The sequence below is a fragment of the Odocoileus virginianus genome, chromosome 22 (assembly GCF_023699985.2).
Source record: "Odocoileus virginianus isolate 20LAN1187 ecotype Illinois chromosome 22, Ovbor_1.2, whole genome shotgun sequence".
Classification (NCBI taxonomy): domain Eukaryota; kingdom Metazoa; phylum Chordata; class Mammalia; order Artiodactyla; family Cervidae; genus Odocoileus; species Odocoileus virginianus.
This window is the reverse complement of record NC_069695.1, coordinates 11,211,469-11,239,321: the sequence shown is the minus strand read 5'-3', so window position 1 is coordinate 11,239,321 and position 27,853 is coordinate 11,211,469. Positions and strand designations below refer to the sequence as shown.

The 27,853-nt window shown below is 40.7% G+C and overlaps 1 protein-coding gene across 6 annotated transcripts in view; it reads right to left on the bottom strand.

Moving 5' to 3' along the window:
• DYM (dymeclin) overlaps positions 1 to 27,853 on the bottom strand; it is a 385,106-nt gene that overhangs the window by 33,973 nt on the left and 323,280 nt on the right. For all 6 annotated transcript variants that reach the window (XM_070452575.1, XM_070452578.1, XM_070452576.1 and 3 more), the window contains one exon: positions 27,291 to 27,404. In XM_070452575.1, coding sequence (XP_070308676.1) covers positions 27,291 to 27,404 — 114 coding nt within the window. The remainder of the gene's footprint in view (positions 1 to 27,290; positions 27,405 to 27,853) is intronic.

Genomic DNA, 27,853 nt, shown 5'->3' with positions numbered 1-27,853 from the left:
GAGGTACCCGTCATCAAGGCATGAAATGCTGGGCAACAGTAAAGAGTTAAGGCTCCTCCTGAACTTCGGAAGAAACCAGATTTCGTCAGTGAGGTTTGGCAATGTGAGAAACCCTGTAACCAATTTCATTTCCTGATAAATGAATGGCCCACAGGGGAAAGTTGGCCAGTGAGTTTCAGAACTGTTGAGAGCTCAGACTTTACTGTGAGACTCCTTGAAGGAGCCAGCCTGTCTATTGCTTATCGCTGCTGGGCCAGCCCGCCCCGCGCCAACAGGGCAGCTGCCAGACTCCATTCACAGCTTGCTCAAGTGTAATTAAGAAGGCTTCACAAACATGTGCCCTTTAAGAAATGACACCCCCATGCCAGATCCCTTCCATTCTACTGGGCCTTTTAACCTGCATGGCTACAAACATATGCCTATTAAAATTATTTTAGAACAGCAGATTCAATCATCTTCATCATTTAAACTTATTCCACCCGTCCGACCAAAACCAATGAGTTTAGCTTTAGAACTGGGGAAATGCAATGCCTAAAAATCAACAAATACTTAGATAAATAAGAGAAAAATGCAGGAATTCAATCTGAGGGGAGTTACATAGAAAGTACCTCAAAGTACGGAAAAAACTTCACTGGAAAAGTAAATCGGGTAATTAATTGCAAGATCATTTACATTTTAAGCTTGGAAAGAAATAAATATCTATATGTTTAAGTAAATGAAAAGGCAATTCTCATAAATATAACCACAGATGTTGTATTTATGCTTAAAATGCAAACAAAAAATCTTAAAGAACATTTTTTCACATTAATTCAGAATTGGTCAAAGCATATGCTTAAAAATATGTGTGCTGACTTCAAGTAAATTTTCATCAAAGGTTAGCTTGACAGATTTAACATCACTAATTTAGGCTTGCTTAGAAAACACACACAATTACCCTAACATAAAATAGTTAAGTGAACACTTGAAGGCGGGAGAAGGGAAAAAGTTCTAAATAATGGCTTCAGGCCCTTAATTATAAAAAATAAAGAAAACAAAATCTGAAACTAGTGAGCTTTCAAGAGGCTCACAGGCTTAGACTAGCAGGAATGAACCTGGACTTGATTAGCCTCACTCTCGCAAAAGCACGTCACAGCAGCAATGAGGAAATGGTCGAGGTTTATGGAGAGGGAGAATGCTAATTTCATCCACCAAGAATAACGCAGAAAACCCGGACAGAGGAAAAGCCAACAAGCCCTCTCGCTTCCTTGAGCATTTGATCTGTCTTTTTCTTTTCTTCATGGTTTTAGGACCAGAAGATGTATTCTTTCTTGGACTCCACTCTTAGATTCTTGGTGACACTGAGCTGAGCTGTCTCCAGGGCCAGACGAGCAGAAGAAGTCTATGCATTCACTTGCAGGGAGTCGGGAGTCAGTAAAGGTTTACTTATACCAAAGGTTAAATCATTTGGTAACAGAAAGGAAAGACTGAAGGGAAAGGGAGTTTCCTAGGTTCTTTAAAAACCATCTGAGTTGTGACTCCGATCAGTCATGTGACAGTTTATAAATCAAGGGCAAAAATAAAGTTTTCAATATTATGTTTGTGAACCACTTCAAATGTCAATGATCTGCATATATAGTAACGGTGCATGGCACTTTTAAATTGAGAAAACCAGCACAACTGAAAAGGGTTTAATTTAAAAATAGGGCTCATTACCTGTGGTAAGAGAATGAGCCTGGCTCCCAACATGAAAATTGAGTTATTTAAAGGATAATCATCAGTGCTTTGTGGACAGAGCTACAAATGACTACTGAGTTTAATGGCCAAAAAGCACATCTGAGGCCTTTAATTAATCTCAAGAACTGTTTCTTGTAAATATTCTGCAAAGCACATGAATTTCTTATATGATAAGTTCCAAGAGAACTGAAACATTTTTCCACTTTCTTCTGAACGTGGCTGCTTTCCGTCAGTCTCAAGTTCAGGAGCTGGATGGCATGTGAGTCAGGGAGAGAGGAGCGGAAGGCTTCGAGAGTGATAACGTCAGAACTGCTGTGGAAAAGGCCTGACATGACTAGACTCACAGAGTCCTGATAACAGAGGTCGTTGATGAGCCCCGGGGTGGGGGAGGCGGGCAGGGCAGGGTTTCTTCAGATGAGCATCAACTCAGAGTCCAGGAGGTCAGGGACCCAACGTCAACGCTGCCTCCTTGTTGGAGAAGGATGGACAGCACAGCCTTTACAGCCAGACAATGAATGAGGACTGGTGACCCTGGGGATGAGGTCCTTACTCTGAGGAGGAGCCAGGGAAACTCGCCATTTCAGGATGCTTTTCCTTCCTTCCAGGTTCTTTTCTGTCAACATGAGTCACCATATTTTCCTGTCTGAGAGCTGAGTGTGCGGCTCCTGAGGACGGAGGTCCTGCTGGCTGGGTGCAGTTCTGAATGGGGGGTGCTCCCCCATGCCCACTACTCCTCACACCTCTCCTCGAGCTTCCCTCCAAGGATTGGGGTCACCAACAACAAACAGGACCAACACACAGTTGAGCAGATGTAGGTACCAGGAGGCTCAGTGAAGGATGAACAGGGAGGCAATGACAGGATCAAGAGAAAAACACACATTTCGGGATCCCTTCTTGGGAAACTGGCAACACGCACGATGAGCTAAACTACAGACTTGAAATTTTATCCATGTTTTGATGATGGGGGTAGTGGCTAAGGCTAGAAAATATCGGAATTTTTCCAACACTGAGAATTCAAAACATTTTCTGCTCTGAGTCTTGGAAACAAGGAATGGTAGTTTAAGTTTCGAGGTACGGAAGCAGAGGGATCAAAAGAATGTTTACTCTGTTTACTAGAAAAAAAAAGTTTTATGAAGTGCTCTTTCCAGTGGAAGACATAATTATTATTTTCTGCTGGGAAAGAGTCTGGCTAATTTACAGTAAGGATCTGATATAACATGGGAAGAGTTTAAACCCTATACACTTAAAAGCTTGCTAGCACATATTTTCCTGTAGAGGCTGCGGTCATGTTTATCCTCCATTTAGACAGAGCAATGTCAGAAATGTGTTAGCAGGAGCACCCTGTTACTGCGGCAGAACAACATTAAAGGGAATTTTCAGAAAGCAAAGCAAGCAAGTAACCAAACCAACCCAGCCCACCCTTAATCTTACTACTCAAAGTAAGTAAATATTTTCATTTTGGGGAATAATCTTTCTGTTTGTGTATGTGGGCCTACATTCGGATGGGTGATATACACACACACACCCCACCCCGAGTAAGTGTGTATGTATAAATATAAATATAAATATGACCATAGCTGCAACCATATGAAAAGTATTATGATGTTTGGGAGTCTGGGAGACACATTAAGAAAAACTGCCAATGCCTGCCTACTTCTAGATGACACTGTAAATTATTTCATACTTTTCGTGTGCTCTCCATGCGACGAAGATCATGCCAGAAGTAAACGACTGAAAGATGTTTCGGCAAAACTTACTATTGTAATTGTTCAAGTAATTCACAACTCCACTGTAATAGCAAGTGCTATGTTGTCTAGGTTTTGAGACTGCAGCCCCACAAAATGATTTTTCTGGAGTCATTTGACTTGTATATGAAGATTTACATGAAAATGAAATGACGATAAAGTGCAGAATGTTCATTTCCTAAAGACACCTGGGAAGGAGTGAGTTGTTCATGTTGTTTTTAAAAACCCCTTGGGGCAGTGGAGGCTTCCCTGGTGGCAAAGTGGTTAAGAATTCGTCTGCCAATGCAGGGAACACAGGTTCGATTCCTGATCCGGGAAGATCCCACATGTTGTGGAGCAACTAAGCCCCTGTGCGACTAAGCCCATGTGCCTACACCACCTTCTCTGCAGTACGAAAAGCCAAGGCAATGAGAAGTCTTTACGAGGTGAAAATGACCAAACTGTTTCCTTCTTTTTTTGCTTGAGAGTAGTCCCCACTTGCCACAACTAGAGAAAGCCTGCACATAGCAACAAGCACCATACAATTAAAAGTCACTAATTTCAATGTCCAATTTGATGAATTTTGCTGTTTACATATAATCATGCAACCATCGCCACCATCAAGACACAGAGGAGAGGCCCCTCCTGGCCCTTTGTACTTGATCCCGGCACCGTCTCCCCCTTGGTCCAACGCGGCCACAGATCTGTTTCTCAGTCACAATTTTGCCTTTTCTAGTGTTATATTGATTTCTAATTATCTAATTCAGCTTTAATGATTAAAAAATTATTGAGGCTTCTTCTATGGCTCAGTATTCTGGTCTATCTTGGTAAATGTGCCATATGCATTCAAAATGATGAATTCTGCCATCACTGGGTAAGGTGCTCTATGAATATCAATCAAGTCAAAGTGATGTCCTATGCCTTTGCTGATTCTTTTTTTGTCCAGTTGTTCTACCAATTGCTGAGAGGAGGCTGTTAAAATCTTTAAAATAATGGTGGAATTTTCTGTTTTTTTTGCTTCATGATTTTGAAGCTCCGTCATTGGCACATATACATTTACAATTATTATGTCGTCTTCAGTTGAACTGATGTTTTGATGACTCTGAAGTATCCCCTTCATCTCAGGTTTTATAATAACTGATGTTAGGGAGATTCCCTGGTAGCTCAGCTGGTAAAGAATCCGCTTGCAATGCAGGAGACTCCAGTTCGATTCCTGGATTGGGAAGATTCCCTGGAGAAAGGATAGGGTACACACTCCAGTATTCTTGGGCTTTGCTGGTGGCTCAGATGGTAAAGAATCCACTTGCAACGCGGGAGACCTGGGTTTGATCCCTGGGTTGGGAAGATCCCCTGGAGGAGGGCATGGCAACCAATTACAGTATTCTTGCCTGGAGAATCCCCATGGACAGAGGAGCCTGGAGGGCTACAGTCCATGGGGTCGCAAAGAGTTGGATATGACTGAGCGACTAACCACGGCACAGCACAGCTGACGCTAATATCGCCATTTTAATCTTCTTATGCTGTCTGTAAGTTATTTGATTTTCTTTCCATCCCACCTATACTTTTATATTTAAAGCACATCCTTTGCAGACAGTGGGTCTTATCTTATCCATTTTGATGATCCCTGCCTTTTAGTGACTATTCAGTGCATTAACATTTAATGTAACTATTGATATGTTTGGCTTGGTCTCTCATTTTTAAAAAAATATTTATTTTTGGCTGTGCAGGGTCTTTGTTGCTGTGCGCAGGCTTCCTTTAGTTGTGGCAAGTGGGGGCTACTCTCTACTTGTGGTGTGTAGGCTTCTCATTGTGGGACCTTAGTTCTTGGGCCAGAGATTGAACCTGTGTCCCTTGCATTGGCAGGAGTATTCTTAATCATTGGATCACCAGAGAAGTCTCTATCATCTTATTTTTTGCTTCTGTTTGAATCCTCTGTCTTGTTCCTTTGTTTCACTTTTCCTATTCGGGGAGAGGAGGGGGTAATTATTTGAATATTTTTTAGATTTCTATTTTAATTCTTCTGTTAGTTTTTTAGCTGTTGATTTTCATATGTTTTAAAATAGTGCCTACTCTAGGGTTACAATGTATACCTTTAACTTTTCATAGTCAAATTATAGATAGTAATTGACTCCTTCAGGGAAAACACAGACTGTCACACAGGCCCACATCACACAGGATCATATTCATTGTCTCTTATCCTTTATGCTGCAGGTGTGTGTGTGTGTGGTACATCTACATACATTATAAATCCTATAAGACAATGTGACAACTTTGGTTCTAAGAATTTACCTAGTTTAAGGTAACGAATGAGGACCTACTGTATAGCACAGGGAATCTACTCAGTACTTTGTAATCTTTATGGGAAAAGAATCTAAAAGTGAGTGGACATAAGTATAACTGATTCGCCCTGCTGTAGAGCAGAAACACAACACTGCAGGTCAACTCTACTCTCACACAATGAAAATAACTATAGAGCTTGCTTAAAAATGCAGAGAAATAAACTAAGCAAAAAAGGGGGAATGGAAGGAAGAAAAATAGAGACAGAATAGATATATTTTTCATTTATCTAGATATTTGCCATTTCTGGTAAACAGGCATTCTTTCTGAATCCGAAAATCTGGGTTTCCATCTGATACCACTTTCATTCAGCTCAAAGGACTTTCTTAGCATTTTTTTATAACGCAAGTGTGCTGGCAACAAGTTCTCTTGGTTTTCTTTTACCTGATTATGTCTTATTTTGTTTTCATTCATGAAAGATCGTTTCATTGGATACAGAATTCTGGGTTGACTAATTGTTTTTCTCTTGCACTTTAAAGACTTTGTTCCATTCTCTTCAATACTCTACAGTTTCTAATAAGAAAGGATGTTAATTGGATTATTGTCCCCCAGTATGTACCATGCCATTTTTTCTCTTGGTCTTTATTGTTGGCTTTCAACAGTTTTGACAATAATGTGCCTTGATATGGGATTATTTATATTTATTCTGTTTGGTGTTAGTATTTCATATCTGCAAACTACTGACTTTTTTTATTGTCATTACTTCTCAGCTGAGCCTTCTCATGTCTCTGCTGAGATTTTCATGTGTTGAAAACATGTTAAATGCAATGAAAACATTGAGGAGAGTTATGGTAACTCCTTTTAAAGCCTTGTCTGTTAGTTTCAACATCTGGTTCATTTTCAGGTTGATACCAGTTGATTTCTTTTGTGCAGAGAATGTCCCTCACTTTCTTGGTTCCTTGGATGTTGGGAAACTTTGGATTGCATCCTGAGTAACATTAAGTTGTGGAGATTCTTGTCTGCGTTTGAACTGCAAACTCTATATAATTCTCAGTAGCAGCACCAATCTCTGTTCAGATCTTCTGTTTTTAGCTAGGCTGCTTAAAGTCTGGTCTACGGATGTGTAGTTCAACATTTAGTTCAAGGTATAGGTAGACAGACTTTAGGGATCCTCTTCTCTGATTCTTCCTCTTCTGGGACACCTCCACTATTTTCAGAGTTTGTGGATTCTCAGCTTCTTTTTTCGGTTCTTCAGATCAGGAAGGCTACATCTTTCCCCATATGTCCTATCTCTGCTGTATATGCCTGGGACTGCAATTGGCCTCAGGCTAAAAGATCTCAGAGATGGGAAATATGCTATAATTTTCCATCCTCCAAGTGAAAGCACACTCTCTACCAGTTTTCTTGCAGCTGTTTATGTTTCTGCATCTTTTGGTGGCAAGTCTGGTCTGAGTTCAGAATTTTGGTCACTGGCTGAACTGCTCTGAGTCTGTTTCTCACATATGGTTCAGGCATCAGTCAGAGGTGTAGACAGATACAATCTGGGGGCTCCTCTTCTGGTTCTTCCCCTTCTGGAATTCTGCTACTCTCTTTAGCACTCACACTTTGCCAGCCTCACTTTTGAGGTTCTCCAGGTCAGCACAACTAAGAGTTTTTCCATGAATCCCTCGCCACCACACAGTAAACTGCATGGACTGTGCTTAGTTCTGGGCTAAAGTCATGCACATGGCTTTACTTACATAGCTTTCTGTCTCCCTCTTCTAAATGAGCATGAGCTCCCCGCCAGAGTCTCTTTGCTTCTATTCACTCTTCAGTATCTATAGGTAGTTGTGTTTTGTATTATTTGTCCGAGTTTTACAGTTATTTTGTATTATCTGTCTGAGCTTCATAGTTGTTTTCTGCAATGGGTATTATCTAGTAGGTATCAGTCTGATTCATGTCAAAGTATGGCAAAAATTACCACAATACTGTAAAGTAATTAGCCTCCAATTAAAATAAATAAATTTTAAAAAGTATTCCTAAGCTAATTTTCAACCATGCTGAATGAACTAACAAATTAACTCAATAATATTTAATAAACAGGTATTCTGTGCAAGGCAGTGTATTATGTTAAACACTATGGAGGGAATATAAATATAGAAAATACACCAAGAAGCTTAAAATCAAATGAGATTAAAATATATACATACATACTGATATATAAGATAGCAGGAGAATTTTTAGCAGCTTAAAATTGGAAATAATCTAAATGTTTACCATTAGTAAAATGCATAAATCATGGACTATTTACACAATGTGATACTAATACATCAGTGGAAAAGAATAAACTTTGTGTAACAACATAAACATCTCTCATAAACTACATTAAGTAAAAGAAGAAAGGTGTAAAAGAAAATAAACTGCATGAATCCTTTTACAAAAAGTTTGAAAACAGGAAACCATAATGTTTGGCACTATACATACAGATGGTAAAGTTATAAAGAAAAAGAAGATAATCATCTCCAAAGTCAAGACTGTATATTCACAGAGGAACAGGGCACATACACTGGGACTTCTGGGCTGCTGGCAACGTTCCATTTCTTATTCTGAACAGTGATTACACAGATATTCACTGTCTCACAATTTTAAAAATTAAAAAAAAAAGGGGGTTGATTCATCAGTGGCCAGCACCTTGACTTCATTCCAGGTAAGATGTACGACTACAAACAAGTTATTATTCTTGAGACTCAATATACTTCTGAAAATGGGTATCAAATATATTTCTTCCAATCTCACTGAGCAAAAATTTGCTGGTTTAACTTAGCTAGTGCCAGAGAAAAGTTGACTAAGTGCTTTTAAAAAACTCTTTCCTATTTAAATGTAACAGAATCAGTTTCATTTAAAAGACCACGTGAGAAATCTTTCTGATGACACAAGATCCTTCCTGGACACAACTAATTAGCCTATAACTCATCATTTTTTAATGCTGGACTTTTTGTATATTAGGTTTTCTTCAAGAGGGGCATATAGGTATCTTCATAATCTAATAATTGGCACTATATTAGTCACAGATTAGGAAATCCCCTCAACTATTTGTCCAAATTTCATATTTTAAGCTATGCTTGGGTTAAAGACTGTATCGCTCTTTTCAAGTTTCAAAATGGAGTAGATTTCTAACAGTTGTGTTCAGTGTCCAAGGTATTTCCTACTGTCCTCAGAGCTCCCAGGAAAGAAGTCTATAAAGAACCTGGTGTGCTGAATTGACAAGAAAACAAAAACTGTTAATAAATAAATTGTATCAGATTCACTGTTAAGTATCAGTTGTATTCACAGTCTTCATAGAACTGTGTTAGGGTTTTAGGACCTCAAATCTTCTAAAACCAACAAATGCTGTATAAAAAACTAACTGTATGGCCAGATACTTAGCAGTTACCTTGGTGTAATTAGTTATATGCCAATCACTGCCCCTTCCAACTTGCCCCAGAAATGAAAGCCACCATAATGAAAGCAGTTTTGTTCCTTCAAAGGACCATTTTGCTAAGTGTAATGAATCGTATTAGTGTTTTAATAAGACAGTGGACTTTGGTTTCTTTGAAGTCTTATATCACCTTAAAAATCTTCAAACTTTTGGGCTACATGCTCAACTTAAGAACAGCCCTTCAAAAATCATAAGAACCAAATACAATTATTTAGTTTTCTTATTCTTTTACTTAAAAAAACCTATGCAGAAAAGCTGTATTGAGAATACTAAAAAAATAAACAGAACTTAGAAAAGAAATTACTATATATAATTTGTTAGTCACCCTTTTAATCAGAACTAATTCAGTCTTCACTTACCATCCATTAAAAATATATAGTTCTATAACTATCTGGGAGACATTATTTCTTGGCATATATCAGATTACAAAATATTCTGCAAGGATTGTAATAAATGACTTGAGCAGTAACTGTAGAGGCAATGAAACAATATCAGTAACTTTCACATAGTCAACCTAATAGAAAAGTCAAGATTGGGACAGATAAAGAATGATAACTGGTTCTGTGTTTTAACCAACACAGTAGATTCTCTTTTTAGGGAATTTTAGCTTATGAATCATAAATTTCTGATTATACCAAAGAAAATAATTATATCAAAACTAATAGCAGAGATATAAGGATAAAGTAACAGATTAACTTGATCCCCTTTTCAAAGGAAGGGGATCAACATTTTTCAGAGCTGCCCTTGCATAATGAACTTGTGTCTCTTTGTCACTGGAAACTATGATTTGGAGAACTGGGCAAAAATCTCTTTTCGTATAGAAAAATCAGATATCTATCATTTTTCAAGTAAGACTTCTAGTTTTCATAACTATATGCAAGATGTAATGATAATAAAGACCAAATTTTTATACTCTTTGAGATCATAAAGTAAAAAAATAAAAATTAAGCTTAATTCTTATCCACTGAAAGGAAGACAAAATAGGCTATAAACTGCTTACAAATCTACGATATGTTTAATTAAACAAAAATAATGTAAAACATTATAATAAATATGAGTCAGTTTGTTTATCAAGAATACCTATCTTAAAAGTAAATATAACATGAAGCTACTGCATGTGTAGTACAATTTCATCATTACATATGAGAAAAGCTCAAGAGTGTTTTAATACTCCTTGAAGTAGCTATGGGTATAACTGTTCAAACATTCCAAAGATTACAACACTGTATATAGATACTGTCAAAACCAAGAACTTAATTAGGTGTATTATGAATGTTTTAGGTTAAACAAATTGATCTAATAGGCAAATGGCTTTGTGAGTTAGGAGGAGACAAATTTTTAAGATTTCAAAGAAGGAATAGCTTCTTTATGGCTCAAAGCTAAAATGGACTGAAACCATCTTGGACAAGCCATTCTCTTATGCCTGTTTTCTCACTTGCAAAATGTAAATTTTCCTTACAGTTCAGATAGTCGTTGGGAAGACAAAATGAGAACACTCATAAAAAAAGAAAAAATACCTACCAGAGGACTTGGCATAGAGCAAATGCTCAATAAACCTAACTCAATGGTAAACAACAAAGAAAAAGGAGCTGAGTCAAAAGAAGGATACGTAAATCAGACTAAAGACCAGTTGCGCCATTCTAAAAGACTATAGCTTTTAATTTTTTTTGCTACTATCTGTTTAATTTACAAAATAATTGTGTTATTCTTATATCTGGGTTACATGTAAAATAAATCTATTTAAAAGAAATCTTCTATTTTAAGGTTCATGAAGTGAAAGTTCTTTGTCATTTGTAGGAAAGGAAGATAAAATCATTCCAATCCTATCAAGGCAAAATCATTCCAATCCTATCAAGGCACTGGATTGGCCAGTTAATGCTGGCCATCATTTCTTTGGCTTTTATAAGGGAAAGGAACTGGAGAAAACTGGGCCATACAACAGTGGTTCTCTAATCTTGCAGATTATTGAGATTACTGAGAGAACTGTTTAAAAAGCCAGATTCTCAAGTTCATCATCAGACCACTGAATCAGAACCTGAGATGGGATCCAGACACCTGCATCTGAAAACAATGCTTCAGGCAACTGTGTTCATTCTTTTGGAATCCTCACCTTGATGGAAGGAGATTCAGTGTAAACAGATTTGTTCTTGGAAATGGCAACCCACTCCAGTATTCTTGCCTGGAGAATCCCATGTACAGAGGAGCCTGGTGGTCTACAGTCCACGGGGTCGCAAACAGTCGGATACGACTGAGCAACTTAACTAAGACTATACAGAAGAAATTTTAATACCAACATTTACAAATTTCTACTGTGCTTACCATCGTCCTTGGATACTCCCTGGCGGCTCAGACAGTAAAGACTACCTGCAGTGCAGGAGACCCAGGTTCAGTCCCTGGGTCTGGAAGATTCCCTGGAGAACTACAGTCCATGAGGTCGCAAAAAGTCCAACACAATTAAGCAACTAACACTTTCTCACTTTCCTATAGTCTTTATCTTAAAAAAAATTGCCCTGAAGGATTCAACTGAGGGGTCTGACTGTCCCTGGTTAAGCTTTACCATTTGCTTCTTTGATAACATATAAAATAGGTGACTTGGAAACCTAGAATGGCATTCTGCATGTGTGTGAGAGGTGTGCACATGAGCATGTGTGCATCTGAGATCACATATTACACACGATACTTGTCACAGGGGATTGAATGGTCCCAAAGCCAGCGTTATCCCAGCAGTTTCTGAAACCATTTATGATCATGTTTACTGTTCTATGAGAGGCAGAAGTAACTCATAAATAGGACTCGATCTGTCTTTACTGGATGAGAAACTCAAGGAGGGTTAAAACGGGAGAAAGAGTCACTCTGCTGGCCAACCTTCTGCAGAGATCATTTGTGGCTTGAAGGAAACGGCAGGAATGTAGCTTGTCTCCCCTTTGAAGGAGAGAAGCCCAGGACAGAGCTGTCCCTTTTATGCTTAGTGCTTCTTAATCATCACCTACAAGTAAAAGGTGACTAATATTCCAAAAAGAGAAAATGGTAAGGGAAAAAAGGTCCAAAGTGATTTAAAAAATACAGGAAACAAAAATGGCTTCAAATAAGCCTGATAGTTCCCACATGTTCTTCACCCTTCAAGAAAGACTCAGCAATAGAATAAGATCACCTAAGAAACTTTATTCTAATAACATAAATCAGAATATTTTACTCTGCTTGAACTATAATGAAATCATGGCAGGTCAGAGTCAAGAAGAGAACCCCTGAGAAACTATTAAAAATTTAGTGAGGCCAATTTACATAGTAATTAACTTACTGATGAGGAGTACTACAGCGGAGGTCTTCAGACCAGTGTGTTGCAGTTATAAGGATGTATTGAATGTGGCACAGTTATTACACACTTAAAAAATGTAACTATTTCAGCAGAATGACCAGGGCCTCCCCTGTGAACTTACTAGCTTCTCTATAATATTTTGGTGAGAAAGCTGACCTTGCAAAAGTCTATAAAGAGCTGTTCTCTAAAAAACAATCTTTACTTGAACGAGCATCTGGGACCATCACTCAGTGGTCAATTGTCCCCCCTTTCTCTCTGTCTCTCTCTTCCATTCAGCAAATATTGATACTAAAGCACCCACTATGTGCCAGACACGACTGCAGATACATCAGTGAACAAAATGTGCAGATCTGTGCCTTCCTGGAGCTTATTTTATCTGAAAGAATAACAATAATAATAATGTAGTATGAATAAGAAATGACGAAACAGTCTCTCAGTTGTGTCCGATTCACTGTGACCCTGTGGACTGTAGCTCGCGAGGTTTCTCTGTCCATGGGCTTCTTCCAGGCAAGAATACTGGAGTGGATAGCCATTTCTTTCTCCAGGGGATCTTCCCAATCCAGGGACAGAACTCGGGTCTCCTGCATCACAGGCAGATTCTTTACCGTCTGAGGCACCAGGGAAGCCCCCAGGGAAGTCCCCATATTGTCGTATGAAAGTGAAAGTCGCTCAGTCGTGTCCGACTTTTTGCGACCCCAGGGACTAGTCCATGGAATTCTCCAGGCCAGAATACTGGCCTGCAGTGGGTAGCTGTTTCCTTCTCCAGGGCATCTTCCCAACCTAGGGACAGAACCCAGGTCTCTAGCATTGCGGGTAGATTTTTTACCACTGAGCCATCAGGGAAGCCCGTATCACAGTAGGCTAGGTGATAAATGCTGTGGAAAAGGAAGACCTAAGGTGGGATTAGGGGGACTGAGAGTGCTGAAATTTGAGCAGGGAGGTCAGAGCAGGCCTCCCTGAGAGAGAGGCTGCATGTGCTCATGTGAGTAAAGACCTGAAGGAGATGCAGGAGAGAGATGTGCAGGGGCCTGGGGGAGAACAAGGTGGGCAAGAAGAAGCCCAAGCAGAGGCCCAAAGGGTGGAGAGTGCTGGTGTGTCTGGGGGATTATCTACTGCTGTGCTTCTGAAACTCAGGAGTTAAGACAACATCAGGAGTTACTCAGAGGGCCACTGCTGGGTCCCGGCCCCAGAGGAGGAGCCGGGCTGGTCGTATTCCCATGGGTGGAAACATGAGAGCTCGGATGTGTAAGGACACAGAAGAGTGTGTCTGTGGACATGATGAGTGTTGGATCCTGCGGACCCGGAGGCGGGGCATCCAGGAGGAAGTGGGCACGCCACAGTGACACTCAGTATTTGGCCCTGGAGACAGAACTGACAGGGAAACAAGAGAGGCCTGGAGTGGGAACAGGGAGAGACTCCTAATGGGAGGTGGGGGAAGATTTGCAGCCAGTCTCCCGCACTGCAGGCAGATTCTTAACCAGCTGAGCCACGAGGAAAGCCCAGTCAGTATTAAGATGCTCTGAAAAAACTCAAAATTTCAGTCAACTTTCTGTATTTCTCTTCTTGCAACTAATAATAGTAGTATAAGGATTCTAAGAGGTGGATATAAAATGAAGACTTTAAAAATCATTTAGCATGACACTGCCGGGTCACTCTTAATTTCTGTAATTTATCAGGCATTTTAAGGGAATGAAATGAGAAGTTCAATTAGTGCCAGTAACTTGTACTACTGCACAGTTTCCTATTCACCCTAAAAGAGGAATGGTATTCTGGTTCATTCCCCCTGAAAAACATGACTGAACTTTCAAACACCAGATATGGCAAAATTCTTAATCCTCAAGTGACATGGGTAATTTACTAAACTGAAGCAAAGAGGGGACCGGGAAACTTTACACAATGAAGTACGAGGTGTATGGTGGTGGCTGAGAACCTGCACGGATCTGGATGCATTTTTAAAAAATTAATTAATCTGAGTGGCTGCGCTGGGTCTTCGCTGCTGTGCACAGACTTCTCTAGGTGAGCAGCACAGGCCCTAGGCATGTGAGTTTCAACAGCTGCAGAGCGCAGGCTCAGCAGTCACGGCGCATGGGCTTAGCTGCTCGACAGCATGTGGCATCTTCCTGGACCATGGATGGAACCCGTGTCCCCTGCATGGGCAGGCGGATTCTTATGCACTGTGATGCCAGGGAAATCCCTGGATGAATTCTGACTGATCATCATGACATCTCAAATGCTCACTAGTCAGTGAAATGGGAGCCAGCGGGTGGCTCTGCTGTAGACGCAGACAGTGACAAACAAGCTGTAGCTTCTGACTGGGCTCCTGGAGGACACGCTAGCTTTATTTATTTCCTTCCAAACTCGAAAGGAGAACTAAGCATCACAGGATTTCAGAGCCTGTTCTTCATGTCTCTGTTTATGCCAGAGGGTCCCAAAAAACTAATTACCTGGTATTGCCTTTCCCAGACTTCACGCAATACCAGTAAGAAGAGGATGTTTAGAATGATATTAATACTATTTACTCTGAACAGCCAAGTTGTTTAACTATATAGACAGATTTATCCAAAGAGTATATATTCCCACACACGATATTATACAAATATTTTACAAGGCTATGTCAAATAACATTTGATTGAAAAATATTTTATTTGGTTGAAAGTCAATTACTATGCCATGGGCTTCCAGATCTTAATGTTGACTTGCCCAAAATTGGAAGAATAATTCTTCAACAAATTTGGCTTCAGTTCTGCAACGCAAGGAAAACTTCAAAAACTTCTGGCTCATCTTCTTCAGTTGACATTAGCTGGCTAATGTCTCATGAGTAAGAGGCACTGTGCTTCTCTTTAACAACCCAAAAGGCGGTTCTAAATTTTCTAAATGCTTAATTTATATTTTAAGAAAGAACAAATCAGTAAGTACATACTGTTGTACACTTTGACAAAGAGCTCACTATAACAGCATTTCCAATTTGAAGTAACCTCTTTTACATCAATCTCATGTACAAAGCTATTATTACATACCCAACAATTATTTTATCAGTATATATTAGTGAACCACCCAAAAGACTATAATGTGCTGTCATGTGGCATAGTACAAATATTATTCAACACACAGCTTGAATTTTCAATCAACTTTAGATACAGCACAATCCTGTGAATTAAACTCTAGAGGTTTTAAGTGATTCGTTTTATTATAAACAACCCCAAAAGATGATTAAAATAATTGAGATAAGGCTTGATTATAAACAGTCTTTTTTTCTGGAAACATCTGTGGTAATAATGTGCTATCATTTAAACCAACTGAGAGTGACTCACCATCTGTGAGTAAATGTAATTTTGGTTTCTTTGCTAGTACTGGGAATGGATTTCTCTCTCTCTCTTTTTTTAAGCTGAATCATCCATCCTCCATCTATCTGTCCCTCTTGCAACCACAGAGTGAGATGGTAAGCTGCTGTCAAGAATACAGTTTCTTGCTATGTTCCAGAACAAAATTAACTGGCCCGTTTAAGGAATTTATCTGTGACCTTGGCTTCAATGGGATCTTCCTCTAAATTAGAGTTAACTGGCCTGATACCTCCCACAGATCAATAAATCTCTGCATTCATTCAGTCATAAATTAAAAAAAAAACAAGAGTTATATTTCTCATTTATATTTTACTGTCTCAAATATATAGGATATTTCCTTTCTGAATATATAGTATAATAAATGAACAAAGTAACACTGAAACATATAGTCTGTACAGTGTAATTCATTTTGCTTTAAGGTAAGTATCACAGTGAACTACAAAAAACTTTCAGTATCTGCGATGGCCCATGAAGACCTTGGGCCAGAGGTGTTCACTAAAGAAATTAGAAAATAAAATTTGCATCAGAATAAGTAGAAAAAAATGGACTAAAAACAGAACGAGTGAGAGACAACCCAAAAGAGAGGAGCTGAGGTTTATCAGGGATGGACAGATAGAAGAGAGAACCTGGGGATCATAGCAGAGTGAGGAAGTGCTAACTGTCTGAAGAGAAAAGAGGTGGGAAAGGACAGGCGAGTGGAAGAGTACAGAAAGTTCTAAGAAGAAGGCGGCTTAGTGCCCAGGTCTTGTTTCCTAAATACCATTAAAAAAAAAAAAAAAAAAGGGAATCGGGGTCATTGAAGAAGTGGTTGATTCCAGGGCTGGGGAGGATACAGGAGTTAATCTGGAGGAGCTCCCACTGGCCAGAGCTAGAACAATTTGAGCATCAAAATAAACGACAGTATTCAATTATAATCTATAGGATAAAATACAAAATTATTGTTAGGTAAATACCACAGTAATAATTGTGTAGGGACGCTCCACTGATGAATGATAAAATCAAGGCAAAAGTGTCTGGAGAAACAGGATGTTAGCAAAGTCTCACTCCTAAGACAGTAATTGAAAACAAAGGCAGAAATAGTGACTTTTCACTGGAGCAATCTGGTAGGTATCACAGTAACTGACTGATCAAGTGTAACATCAAGATTAGTGAGACAGGCGGATACCAGGTACCGCCTAAGACGATGAACTGAGAGGGCACAATGGCACCTTCACGGTGTTTCTGCCAAATGCTGGTGTAACTTCAGTATAACCACGAGGAGACAAGAAAAGCCCAAGCTGAGAGACGTCCTATAAAATAAATGACCAGCTAACATCCACAGCATCAAGGTCATGAACGAGAAGGAAAGACTGAGGAACAATCTCAGGTTGGAGGAGACTAAGGAGATTTAAGAACTAAATACAATGTGGGTCTTGAAAAAATTCTGAAACAGAAATAAGAACACTGGGAGAAAAAAAAACTGGCATAATTCAAATAAGGTCTGTAATTTAGTTAACAGTATTGTACTTATATTAATTTTCTGGTTTTGGTAATTGTACTATAGTTATATGTAGTTATATGTGTTGTTAACATCAGAGAATCCTAGATGAAGGGTTTACATGAACTGTCTCTATTATTTTTGCAACTTATCTATAAGTCCAAAAGTATTTTAAAATAAAATGTAAAAGACAATCAAGGTAGCATTGATTCAAATATCTTCTCTTCTCAACACCCTGCATGTGTCATCGCTCAGTCGTGTCAGACTCTTTGTGACCCCATGGACTGTAGCCTACGAGGTTTCTCTGTCCATGGGATTTTCCAGGCAAGAGTACTGGAGTGGAGTGCCATTTTCTTCTCCAGGGGATCTTCCCGACCCAGGGATCAAACCTGGGTCTCCTGCATTGCAGGCAGATGCTTTACCCTCTAAGCCACCAGGTAAGCCCTCTCAACACCCTATTACTATCTATTAATAAAACTGCTCCCTCCCCAATACTGTCTACACTCCTCTAATTTTATTTGTTGCTGTTTAGTCTCTAAGTCATGTCTGACTCTTTTTGTGACCTCATGAACTGCAGTCCGCCTGCCAGGCTCCTCTGTCTGTGGGATTTCCCAGGCAAGAATACTAGAATGGGTTGCCATTTCCTTCTTCCAGAAGATCTTCCCGACCCAGGGACTGAACCCGTGTCTCCTGCCTTGGCAGTGGATTCTTTATCACTGAGCCACCAGAGGAGCCCCCATCTTTCTTATTACTACTACCTAAGATAGCAAACACGAAACAGTGGCAGACTTTATTTTTGGGGGCTCCAAAATCACTGCAGATGGTGACTGCAGCCATGAAATTAAAAGACTCTTACTCCTTGGGAGGAAAGTTATGACCAACCTAGACAGCATATTAAAAAGCAGAGACATTACTTTGCCAACAAAGGTCCGTCTAGTCAAGGCTATGGTTTTTCCAGTAGTCATGTATGGACGTGCAAGTTGGATCATAAAGAAAGCTGAGCACCGAAGAATTGATGCTTTTGAAATGTGGTGTTGGAGAAGACTCTTGAGAGTCCCTTGGACTGCAAGGAGATCCAACCAGTCCCTCTTAAAGGAGATCAGTCCTGGGTGTTCATTGGAAGGACTGATGTTGAGGCTGAAACTCCAATACTTTGGCCACCTGATGAGAAAAGCCGACTCATTTGAAAAAACCCTGATGCTGGGAGATTGAAGGCGGGAGGAGAAGGGGACGACAGAGGATGAGATGGCTGGATGGCATCACTGTCTCAATGGACATGAGTTTGAGTAAACGGTGGGAGCTGGTGATGGACTAGGAGGCCTGGCGTGCTGCAGTCCATGGGGTCGCAAAGAGTCTGACACGACTGAGCGACTGAATTGAAGATAGCAAATACTACAAAGTAAGCTACAAGGATACATTGTACAACACAGGGAATAGAGCCAGTATTTCATAATAATTATAAATGAAATGAACTTTAAAAATGGTGAATCACTATATTGCACACCTGTGAATTATTTGTCTATCTCCTTCACAAAAAAAATAAATAAAGCTCTATGAGGTAGGGATTTTTGTCTATTTTGCCCACTGTTATATCCAGAGTTTAGAACAGTGCCTCTCCACATATAGGGAGAGAAAATTAAGTGAATTAAAACCGTAAAGAGGGTGGTAAGTTAAAAATTAGAAAAGCAGGTCTGGAGATAGGAAATTTCACTTCAGGACTCTTGAATTCTATAACAAGTCCCCATTTCCTTTTTAGAATATATAAAATGAGCTTTTAATTTGTCTACTTACTACATTTACTAAGTAACTACTATGTACCAGACACTGAACTAGGTAGGCATCAAGAGGATGCAGGTGACTAAGACATGACCCTTATTCTCAAGGAAGTTATAGGTGAGTGGGAGAGAGAAAATATTTAAATAACTCCATAAAGGTAGAACAGGAGAGGAGTTCCCAAAAAAGTACATATAAAATACAGTGGTTATTTAGAGGAGGAGGCACAGATAGGTTGAGAAATAAAAGGCTTCATAAAAGTTAGATTTATCAAGGGCTTCGGTGAATGCTTAGAATTTGAATAAACAAAAAGCAAAGGGGGAGGGGGTGGAGAATGGTATATCGGAAAAAGAAAGTTGTATAAGCAAATCCAAAAATGCAGGAAGGAAGAAGGCACAGAGACAGTTCTGCTTGGCTGGAGCACTGGGTGGGGCTGGGGTAGTGGTAAGTAGGGATACAAAGGAGTGGAAGGGCAGGCTGGGCTAGATGGTGGATGGTCTAGGATTCCAGCCTGAGGATTCCAGACCTTATCAGGCTGCAACAGAGCCTGACCTCTAAAGAGTTGAAGGATGTTATTAGGGCACTGCTCTACAAAAATTCTTCATGGAATTTTAGAAGACAGAATTCTAGACTCATGAGAATTACAAGAATTCTTATGAATTCATAAGAATTGTCGGTTCAGATGGTAAAGAATCGTCTGCAGTGTGGGAGACCTGGGTTTGATCCCTGGGTTGGGAAGATCCCCTGGAGGAGGGCATGGCAACCCACTCCAGTATTCTTGCCTGGAGAATCCCCATGGACAGAGGATCCTGGCGGGCTACAGTCCATGGGGTCAAAGAGTCAGACACGACTGAGTGACTAAGCACAGCACAGCACAAGAATCACAAGAGGGACTTTCCTGGTGGTCCCACAGCTAAGACTGCACTCCCAGTACAGGGTCCTGTGTTTGATTCTTGGTCAGGGAACTAGATCCCACATGCTGCCACTAAAGATCTTGCATGCCACAACTAACACTTGGTTCAGCCAAATAAATAAGTATTATAAAAAGAAAAAAAAAAGAACTGCCTGAAATCTTTGGGATCATCCTGTACAACTCTTTATCAACAAGAACTCTTTCCATCTTCCCCCTGTCTTATAGATTTGAGCCCCTTTGTCATCTGGCTCAATCTTCACATTTACCATCCAGACTTCATTCTGAATACAACACTTCACTACTTTAAGAAGCTCCATATGGACTACTAAAGAACTTGACCCGTCAGAAAACATTTCCTTAGGTGGAACTAATACCTGTCTGTATTCAGTCACTACCCATTCATTGCCGTGTGGTATAAAATAAAAAGCTTAATTCCACTTTTAGAGTATAATCCTTAAAGTAGTTGAACACAGTTCTTGTATTTCCCTTTCTTTTCCAAGTCACATACTCTCTACTCCTAACCTCATGTGACTTAACAGGGTCTTTACTATAACTTCACATGCTTGTGAACACAGTGTATTTTACTGATGAGATGCTCAGATGGAACCTAACAATTGCAGTGTGGTCTTACCAGCAAGGAAGAAGGTAAGGTACAGGACAGGGTGAATGAAACAGACTCTGGAAAAAGACTGCCTTGGTTTGATCCTCAGTTTTGCCTCTGGACATTAACTTCTCTGAGGCTTAGCTGCCTCACTTAGAATCAGGACAACAGCACTAATTCATGGTGTTATAAAGTGCTTAGAAGAGTGTCTCATAGCACTATTAGTATTAATGTGGAGCTTGAGTTCTCAAATTCTACTCACAGGCTATATCTGCCAGCATTGTGAGAAACTGTGTATCTGAGGCTTAAGATGAAAAAAGGCTGGCAGCTCTTGTTCCATTCTTATACTTACCTTGGGCTTTGATTTTGTTTAAAAGATATATTCTTTTCCAGTTTGAGATTATTCTCAATGAAGGAGATAAACAGGAATTTGAAAATGGAAGAAGGTATCAATCAATTATGTAATTTTGTCCACTGTTCCTAGGCTGAAGGCCCACAACTTATTCTGTTGCTTTCTCCTCTCAAAGGGTCAAAGTCCCCTTCCAATTCGAGCCTTCTGACAACATTTATTTAAGCTCATGCCACTCCATTACATTTGTTCTCTATACATACCATTCTTTCCATCTTTTGCACACATCCTTTAAAAACTCCGTGCTCATCAAGAAGCTTCTCATTTTGCTTCTTGTTTCTTTTGATGGTATGCCATACTGTTGGTGACTCAAGCACCTCACTTCCCCTTTCATGGTGAAAGCCTGGAAACTACAGCGCCCAGCATCTCCCCAGAAGGGTTTTGGGTTAGACTGTGGCGATGAGACAAACTTGTATTTCAGAAGGTAGAAGAGACACAGAGGCCACTGGTGCTCTGCTAACAGTGGTGGGCAGGCTGTGGGCTTCAGCAAATGTTTTGCCAGTGGTTTCTAGCAATCTTCCTGCAGATCCCCACAAAGATGCTGCAGGCAGGCCAGACCATTGGTGATGACATTCTTGCCACTTCTGCTTTCCTGAAAGCCAGCACTGGCTTTCAGTGAAGTTGGTTTCCCTGGTCCTTTCAATGACTGCCAAATTTCCTATATTAAATTGCTTCCTGTTTGCAATCAGGGGTTTTATTTCTCTGACAGGTTTGGTAGGGAGAACAGAAGCTACTCTTATATCTTAAGTATAAAGGATTTTATAGGGAAAACCGATTTATGCAACTGTTGGAAAGGCAAGATCAGAGATGCTGTGACAGAAGACTGTCTACAGCACTGGAGCAGGTGGTTCTCAAGAGCTCATAGCAAGCAGCTGCGGCAAACCTCAGTATCTGTGGGGAGCCATCGATGACCCTCACTGCCTACACAGCATGAAGCCAAGCAGGAGCTGCCCTGGAGAATAATGACTCCTCCTCATCTGCCTGATGAAGAGATGATGTGGAGGAAAATTGAAAGCAAAAGGAAACAAGGGCAGCAGAGGATGAGATGGTCGGATGGCATCACTGATTCAATGGACATGAACTTGGGAGACAGTGAGGGACAGGGAGGCCTGGCGTGATGCAGTCCCTGGGGTCGCAGGAGTCGGACACGAATGAGCGACTGAACAACAGTAACTCTTCTGCTTTCCATTTATGCAAGTGTGCCTCTCCTTGGCGACTTCAACTCAGAACTACAAGGCAGGAGGATTCTGGGAAATGCACTCTGGCACTTTTCTGTGATGTGGAGGAGACTGGAGAAGGCAGCGGCTGCGATGCAGAGTTGAAAACATACTTCAGTACAAACACAGTTCTCATGTTTGTTTGCACAGGACAATCAGTGATTGAACAGTAAATATTTTAAAATTTTACTTGTTTTCCATCCCTCTTGTATTATGTTTTCTTGTTTTGAGCCATATTCAACTTTGAGCAATTTCTGTGCTTCTGGAATACAAATCTGACTTCTCCCTTAGCTATGATGAACTGAAATGTGAGCTCTTTGTCATAAAGAAAAAAAAAAAAAGCCCCAGATTAATAATACAGCCTTACTGCTTCTTATATCATCTGAGAGTAAAACTGTTACCGAAAATGTATCCAATTCCCTGCTTTGAGGGGAATGATAATGTTGGTATATACACAGACAAAATGATACTCTTAGGGATGGAAAGGTTCTTAAAAGTCACGTAGTTGGATTTGCCAACCAATATTTGAGTCCTTGCAGTTGGAATGGCAGATAATTGCATATGTGCACCTTACTGTCTGTTCCCGCTGCCAACGGCAGGCTCTGGGAATGGAGCTCAGCACTCTTTCTGCTGGACCTGCGTGAAGCCTGAGACTCCTCCCCTCTCCATGCCGGCCAGCCCGTGCCAACAGGTAAGAGCCTCACCCAGCACGGAACCTGTCTGCCTCCCTGTAAGTGGCCATCATTCTCCAATGCTAACATTTCCTGTGACACTGACTGCATCACTGCCCAGAAGTTGCCTATTCTGTCTCTAAGTCTAGCTGACTCTTGAACAACAAGGATTTAAACTGCATGGATCCACTTAACGCATAGGTTTTTTTCCTAATAGTAAATACTGCACGACTACTGCACCCTCCACGCTGGGTTGAACCCATGAGTTCAGAAGAACTGTGAATACAGAAAAGAAAGATAACACTAAGTCATGTTCAACTCTTGCATTCCCATGAACTGTAGCTCACCAGGCTCCTCTGTCCATGGCATTCTTCAGGCAAGAATACTGGAATGGAAGGGAATGGCAATTCCCTTCTTCAGGGGAACTTCCCAACCCAGGAACTGAACCCAGGTCTCCCGCATTGCAGGCAGATACTTTACCAACTGAGCTACATGGGAATACAGAGGGCAACTAAGTTCCATCTGGGTTTTTGACTGTGTGGAGGGTCTGTGCCCTTAATCCCTTCATTGTTCATGGGTCGACTGTAGTTCCATTTCGCAGAAAGCTCTTCCTTATATGGGACTGAAATGCAACTTTTCTGTATGAAGCATCTACCCCCTTGGTCCTGCTCCTGAGATCAACATAGTAAGGCCAACTCTGCTTTCGTAAACAATTTTTTCAGTACTTGAAGACAGTAAGTCTCTTTTGCTTGGATCCTGTGAATTCCTTTAAGTATGCCCTCTATTCTTCCACAGTATTAGTGATTCACTGAAAGTTTTCCAAATTGTCTTAAGGTGTTGCCTCCAGAATTTGCTCTGCATTTTCTAGTTCAGATAGCCTCTAGGTACTACTAGCTACGTACATGTACATTGACCTATGTACACTGTTGAGTCACACAACATTTAGCAAAGTGGAGCCAGGCATCTATGAAAGATGCAGCTAGCTAATGTCCGAAAATTGTCCTTGACACTGCTTAGTCCAAGTTCAAATTCACTTCCGTAAATAATTCTTCCAATACTTGTAGACCAGTTCTCCAACCAGTCCATCAGAACCTATGTTCAGCCACTATTACCTGGAGCTTTTGTAAATAATACAGATAATGCTCAGTTGTGTTTGACTCATTGTGACCCCATGGACTGAAGCCTGTCAGGTTCCTCTGGCCATGGAATTTTCTAGGCAAGAATATTGAGCGGGTTGCCATTTCCTATTCCAGAGATCTTCCCGACCCAGGGATTGAACCCATGTCCCTTGTGTCTCCTTCACTGGGAGGCGGATTCTTTACCACTGGCACCAGCTGGGGAGTCTGACGCAGACTATAACTATCTCCTAAAAGGCCTAAGTGCACTCCTCTGCCAACTAGACAACTACTTGGACAAACTGCTAGCACTTCCACCTTTCCATCATGGTCCAAGTCAAGCAATAATTGACTTGATCCCTCTGCTCTCACATTTGCACTAAAATCTACTCTCAACACATCAACCAGAGTGATTCTACTAGAATCAGAACCCCACCATGCCTCTCCTCTTCTCAAAATCTTGCCCTGGCTCCCCATTCCATTATCCTGCCCCACCCCTTATCATCTCTGTTTACCTTCTGCTCCTCTCCCCTTGTCCACACAGTTCTAGCTGCTTTGTTCTTCTCATTATTTCTTCAACATGCTTGGCATCCTCCTGGCTTTGGGCCTTTTCAGGCACTGCTTAGCACTCTACTCTGAGCCAGCACATTTAATTTGTTCACCTTCTTTTTTTTGGTTGTAGGTTGGCCACACCATTCTCTGTTAATTCTACAACTTTCTCCCACCACATCCTCACTGGCACTCCCCAAACCTCTTAAGTTGGTGCGATCATTTCTTTATTTTCCAGAGCATCTACCACTCTAGATCATTTTGTTATTTATTACATCATGCTGATTATTTGTTGTCTGTTTCCGCCTGCTAAACTACAAGCCCTGAAAGGGCAGGGATTTTTGCTCACTCTGCACTCAGGCACTTGAGAGCAACAGCTGTCACAGAGCAGATGCTTGATAAAGGCTTATTCAGGGTCGATGGAACCTGTGGCAAGCTTTAACCTAAGGTCACACGTCCTCATCACTGGTCATCACCCCCTTCTCCCAAACTCTCATTCCCATCCTGCTCTGGGCTTTCTCTCCCATGATCCAACCTCCTGTTACTTCTCTGCCTCCAGTGCCCCACGCCGCCTTTTCAAACCCTGATTTCATGGTTATTATGTCCCGCGACATTCTCAGTCCCTGCACTGGATCTTCTGGCTCTCCTGCTCATCTCTTTAACAAGAACCTGGTTTGCCCCTCAGGACTCCCAAACCCCTGGAGCCTTTGGAAATAGAAGCTGATGGTTTTTCACACTCCCCAGTCTTCAGGGCCTGGAGGTGCAGCTGGTGCCTTGTTTTCACTGCTGTTCCTTGGTTGTTATTCCTCTAAAGTACGAAGCTCTGTTCATATGAGGCCAATATCAACTTCTCTTCCTTTTACCTGTCGCATGCTGATTCCTAGGCTGCTCTCCCGTTTACTGTGGTGTTTGGCTCAGTCTTTATTTCCCCCCATGGCTTATCATCCTGGGTTGACCATGATGCCCATGTGTGTGGCCCATGGTTGACTTCCAATCCATTAACTGGTTTAATCACACTGACTTCTGTTCACATCCACATCGTTTCAGTCCCCCACTCATGGCTGAATCCAGACCATGTTGTCATGGAGATCTGTTCCTTGTGAACACCTTCAGTCTAAATATACTGCTCTCTAATCACAATTTCCATCACTTCTACTTCACTGGTTCTTTGATCTCATTCAAATCCCCCTTCCCTCTACTCCTCTGCATTATCCTTACAGTCTCTTGATTGTTATACCTCTTTCTTGACTTTCCTGAACACTACTACAATCCATTGCTTCCTGTGAGTTGCCACTCTAATCATCATGCCCTGTAACATGGCATAGTCAAATAAATTTGAAAAGGTGAGAAAAAATCGGAAAGACCTCAGATATCTTACTTCAGGTAACAGAGGAAATAATATGAATTCTCTACACTTACGGACTTGTCAGGGAAAGAGAGCCGTCAGAGCTGGAGGGTCTGGTGAACTGTGATCAGGTTTTATGTTGTTGCCACATGGTGGTGCCATTTTAGTTGAGGAGCAGACCACCCCCCGCCCTCTGCTCAGCACTGTGTGAGCCGCAAGGCTGTCTGTGTACAGTGGAACTTCTGCAAGTGATTATGACTAATGCGCTGTTGCTTGACAAACTCTGTTATTATAACTGAAAATATTTTCATATCCTACAATGTTCATTAAGCAGCAGTGCCAGTGATGGTGCTGCAAAGCGCAACCCCCAAACAGTAACTTTGCAAAGAAGTCAGTTGTGATAAAATACTATGAAGAAGGCCAAACATCCACTATGACACCCTGTGTGTTGTTCATTTAGGAATGAGCACTCTTAAAAAAAAGGGGGGGGGGGGAGGTAATGAAAGAAAAACTTAAAAGAAGTATTAAGGTAAAAATAGGCAACAATGCCATACATTCACACATTTCTCCCCAAATATCTCCTTTACATCTTTTCAGCTGTGGGAAAATTAGTCTTAAAGTATGAGTTTTATATCATGAGATTGCCTCAGGAACACATTTAGTGCATAGATTTAAATGTTTCCTCTAAACACTGTTTTTCCCCTACCTCTTCCACAAAATACTCCTCTTTCTGTAGCTACACCTAGGTACATGGGAAACAGTGTGGTGATTATGAGTATGGACTTGGGAACCAAAGGCCAGGGTATGATCTCCTAGTTCATTAATTCCCTAACTGTATGACTTGGGGTAAATTACTTAACCTATCTTTGTACCATATTCCTCATCTGAAAACTGGGATGATAACACTACTTACCCTCAAAGGGCTGTTGTGAGGATTGGTCAGTTAATATATAAGACACTTAGACCCCCCAAAAGCACTGAGTAAACAGTCTAAGTACTAGCTACTGCTGCAGCTAACAGATCATCATCACTATCACCACCACACCACCTATTGATCAACCCTTGATGATACACACAAGACTGAATTTATTTCAGTGGGTTAAAAAATAAGGTGCTCCTTTATTCACAGTATTTGAATTACTTATAGTATTATGCAGCGGTTACTGGATATGTATGCAGTGGTGAAGACAGTTCTTTTGCGACTTCTTTTGGAAAACTATCAGAATCTTTTGTGACAGCTCTGTATGTCACTATACAGAAGAGCAGGCAATATTTAGAGAGCTTTTCCCAGCACAAGTGCTGGGTAAGTAGTATGATTCTGAATACAGCCTACTCAGACAATAACATTTACATCAACAGATAACAACAGCATGTTTCTTCTCCCAGGCCTACCTTCAGCCTGTCCTTGGGCAGCGCGACAACCCCTTGCTTGATGATTTCCAGGACTCGTTCCACTGACAGCTCAGCTCCAGCTTGTAGCAACCTTGAGCTAAAGAAGGTGATCACCTGGAATGCAAAGTGTTATTTTTTTAAACAACTAGATACACGAGATATATTTTCAGTAGATGCCTTTCTCACATGGTAGTCAAACGATCATTGTTCCATTTCTTAGAGTGACCTGGCTTTTAACTCACCCGCTCTCCTAAATCAGTCCTCTCTATAAAGGGTTTGATGGCTAAATCAGAGCCAGTCCCCTGAATGTTCAGGGTTGATTATCCATTCTGTGAATTAAGTAGGTTCCTGAATTCTGCACTTTCTTGTGCTACCCCACCTTGCATTTATATTTCATTTAGAGAGAAGCACTCATCAGAAGGCAGGAAGAGAAAGCCAAAGTTTAAAATCTGTTAATATTAAGGCTTAACAGTAACTGTAAAAACAAGTCTTAGGAAGAAAGGAATTTGAAACTAATGGCTAAAATGATATTTTGGGGATTATTTATCAATTTAATTTATCCA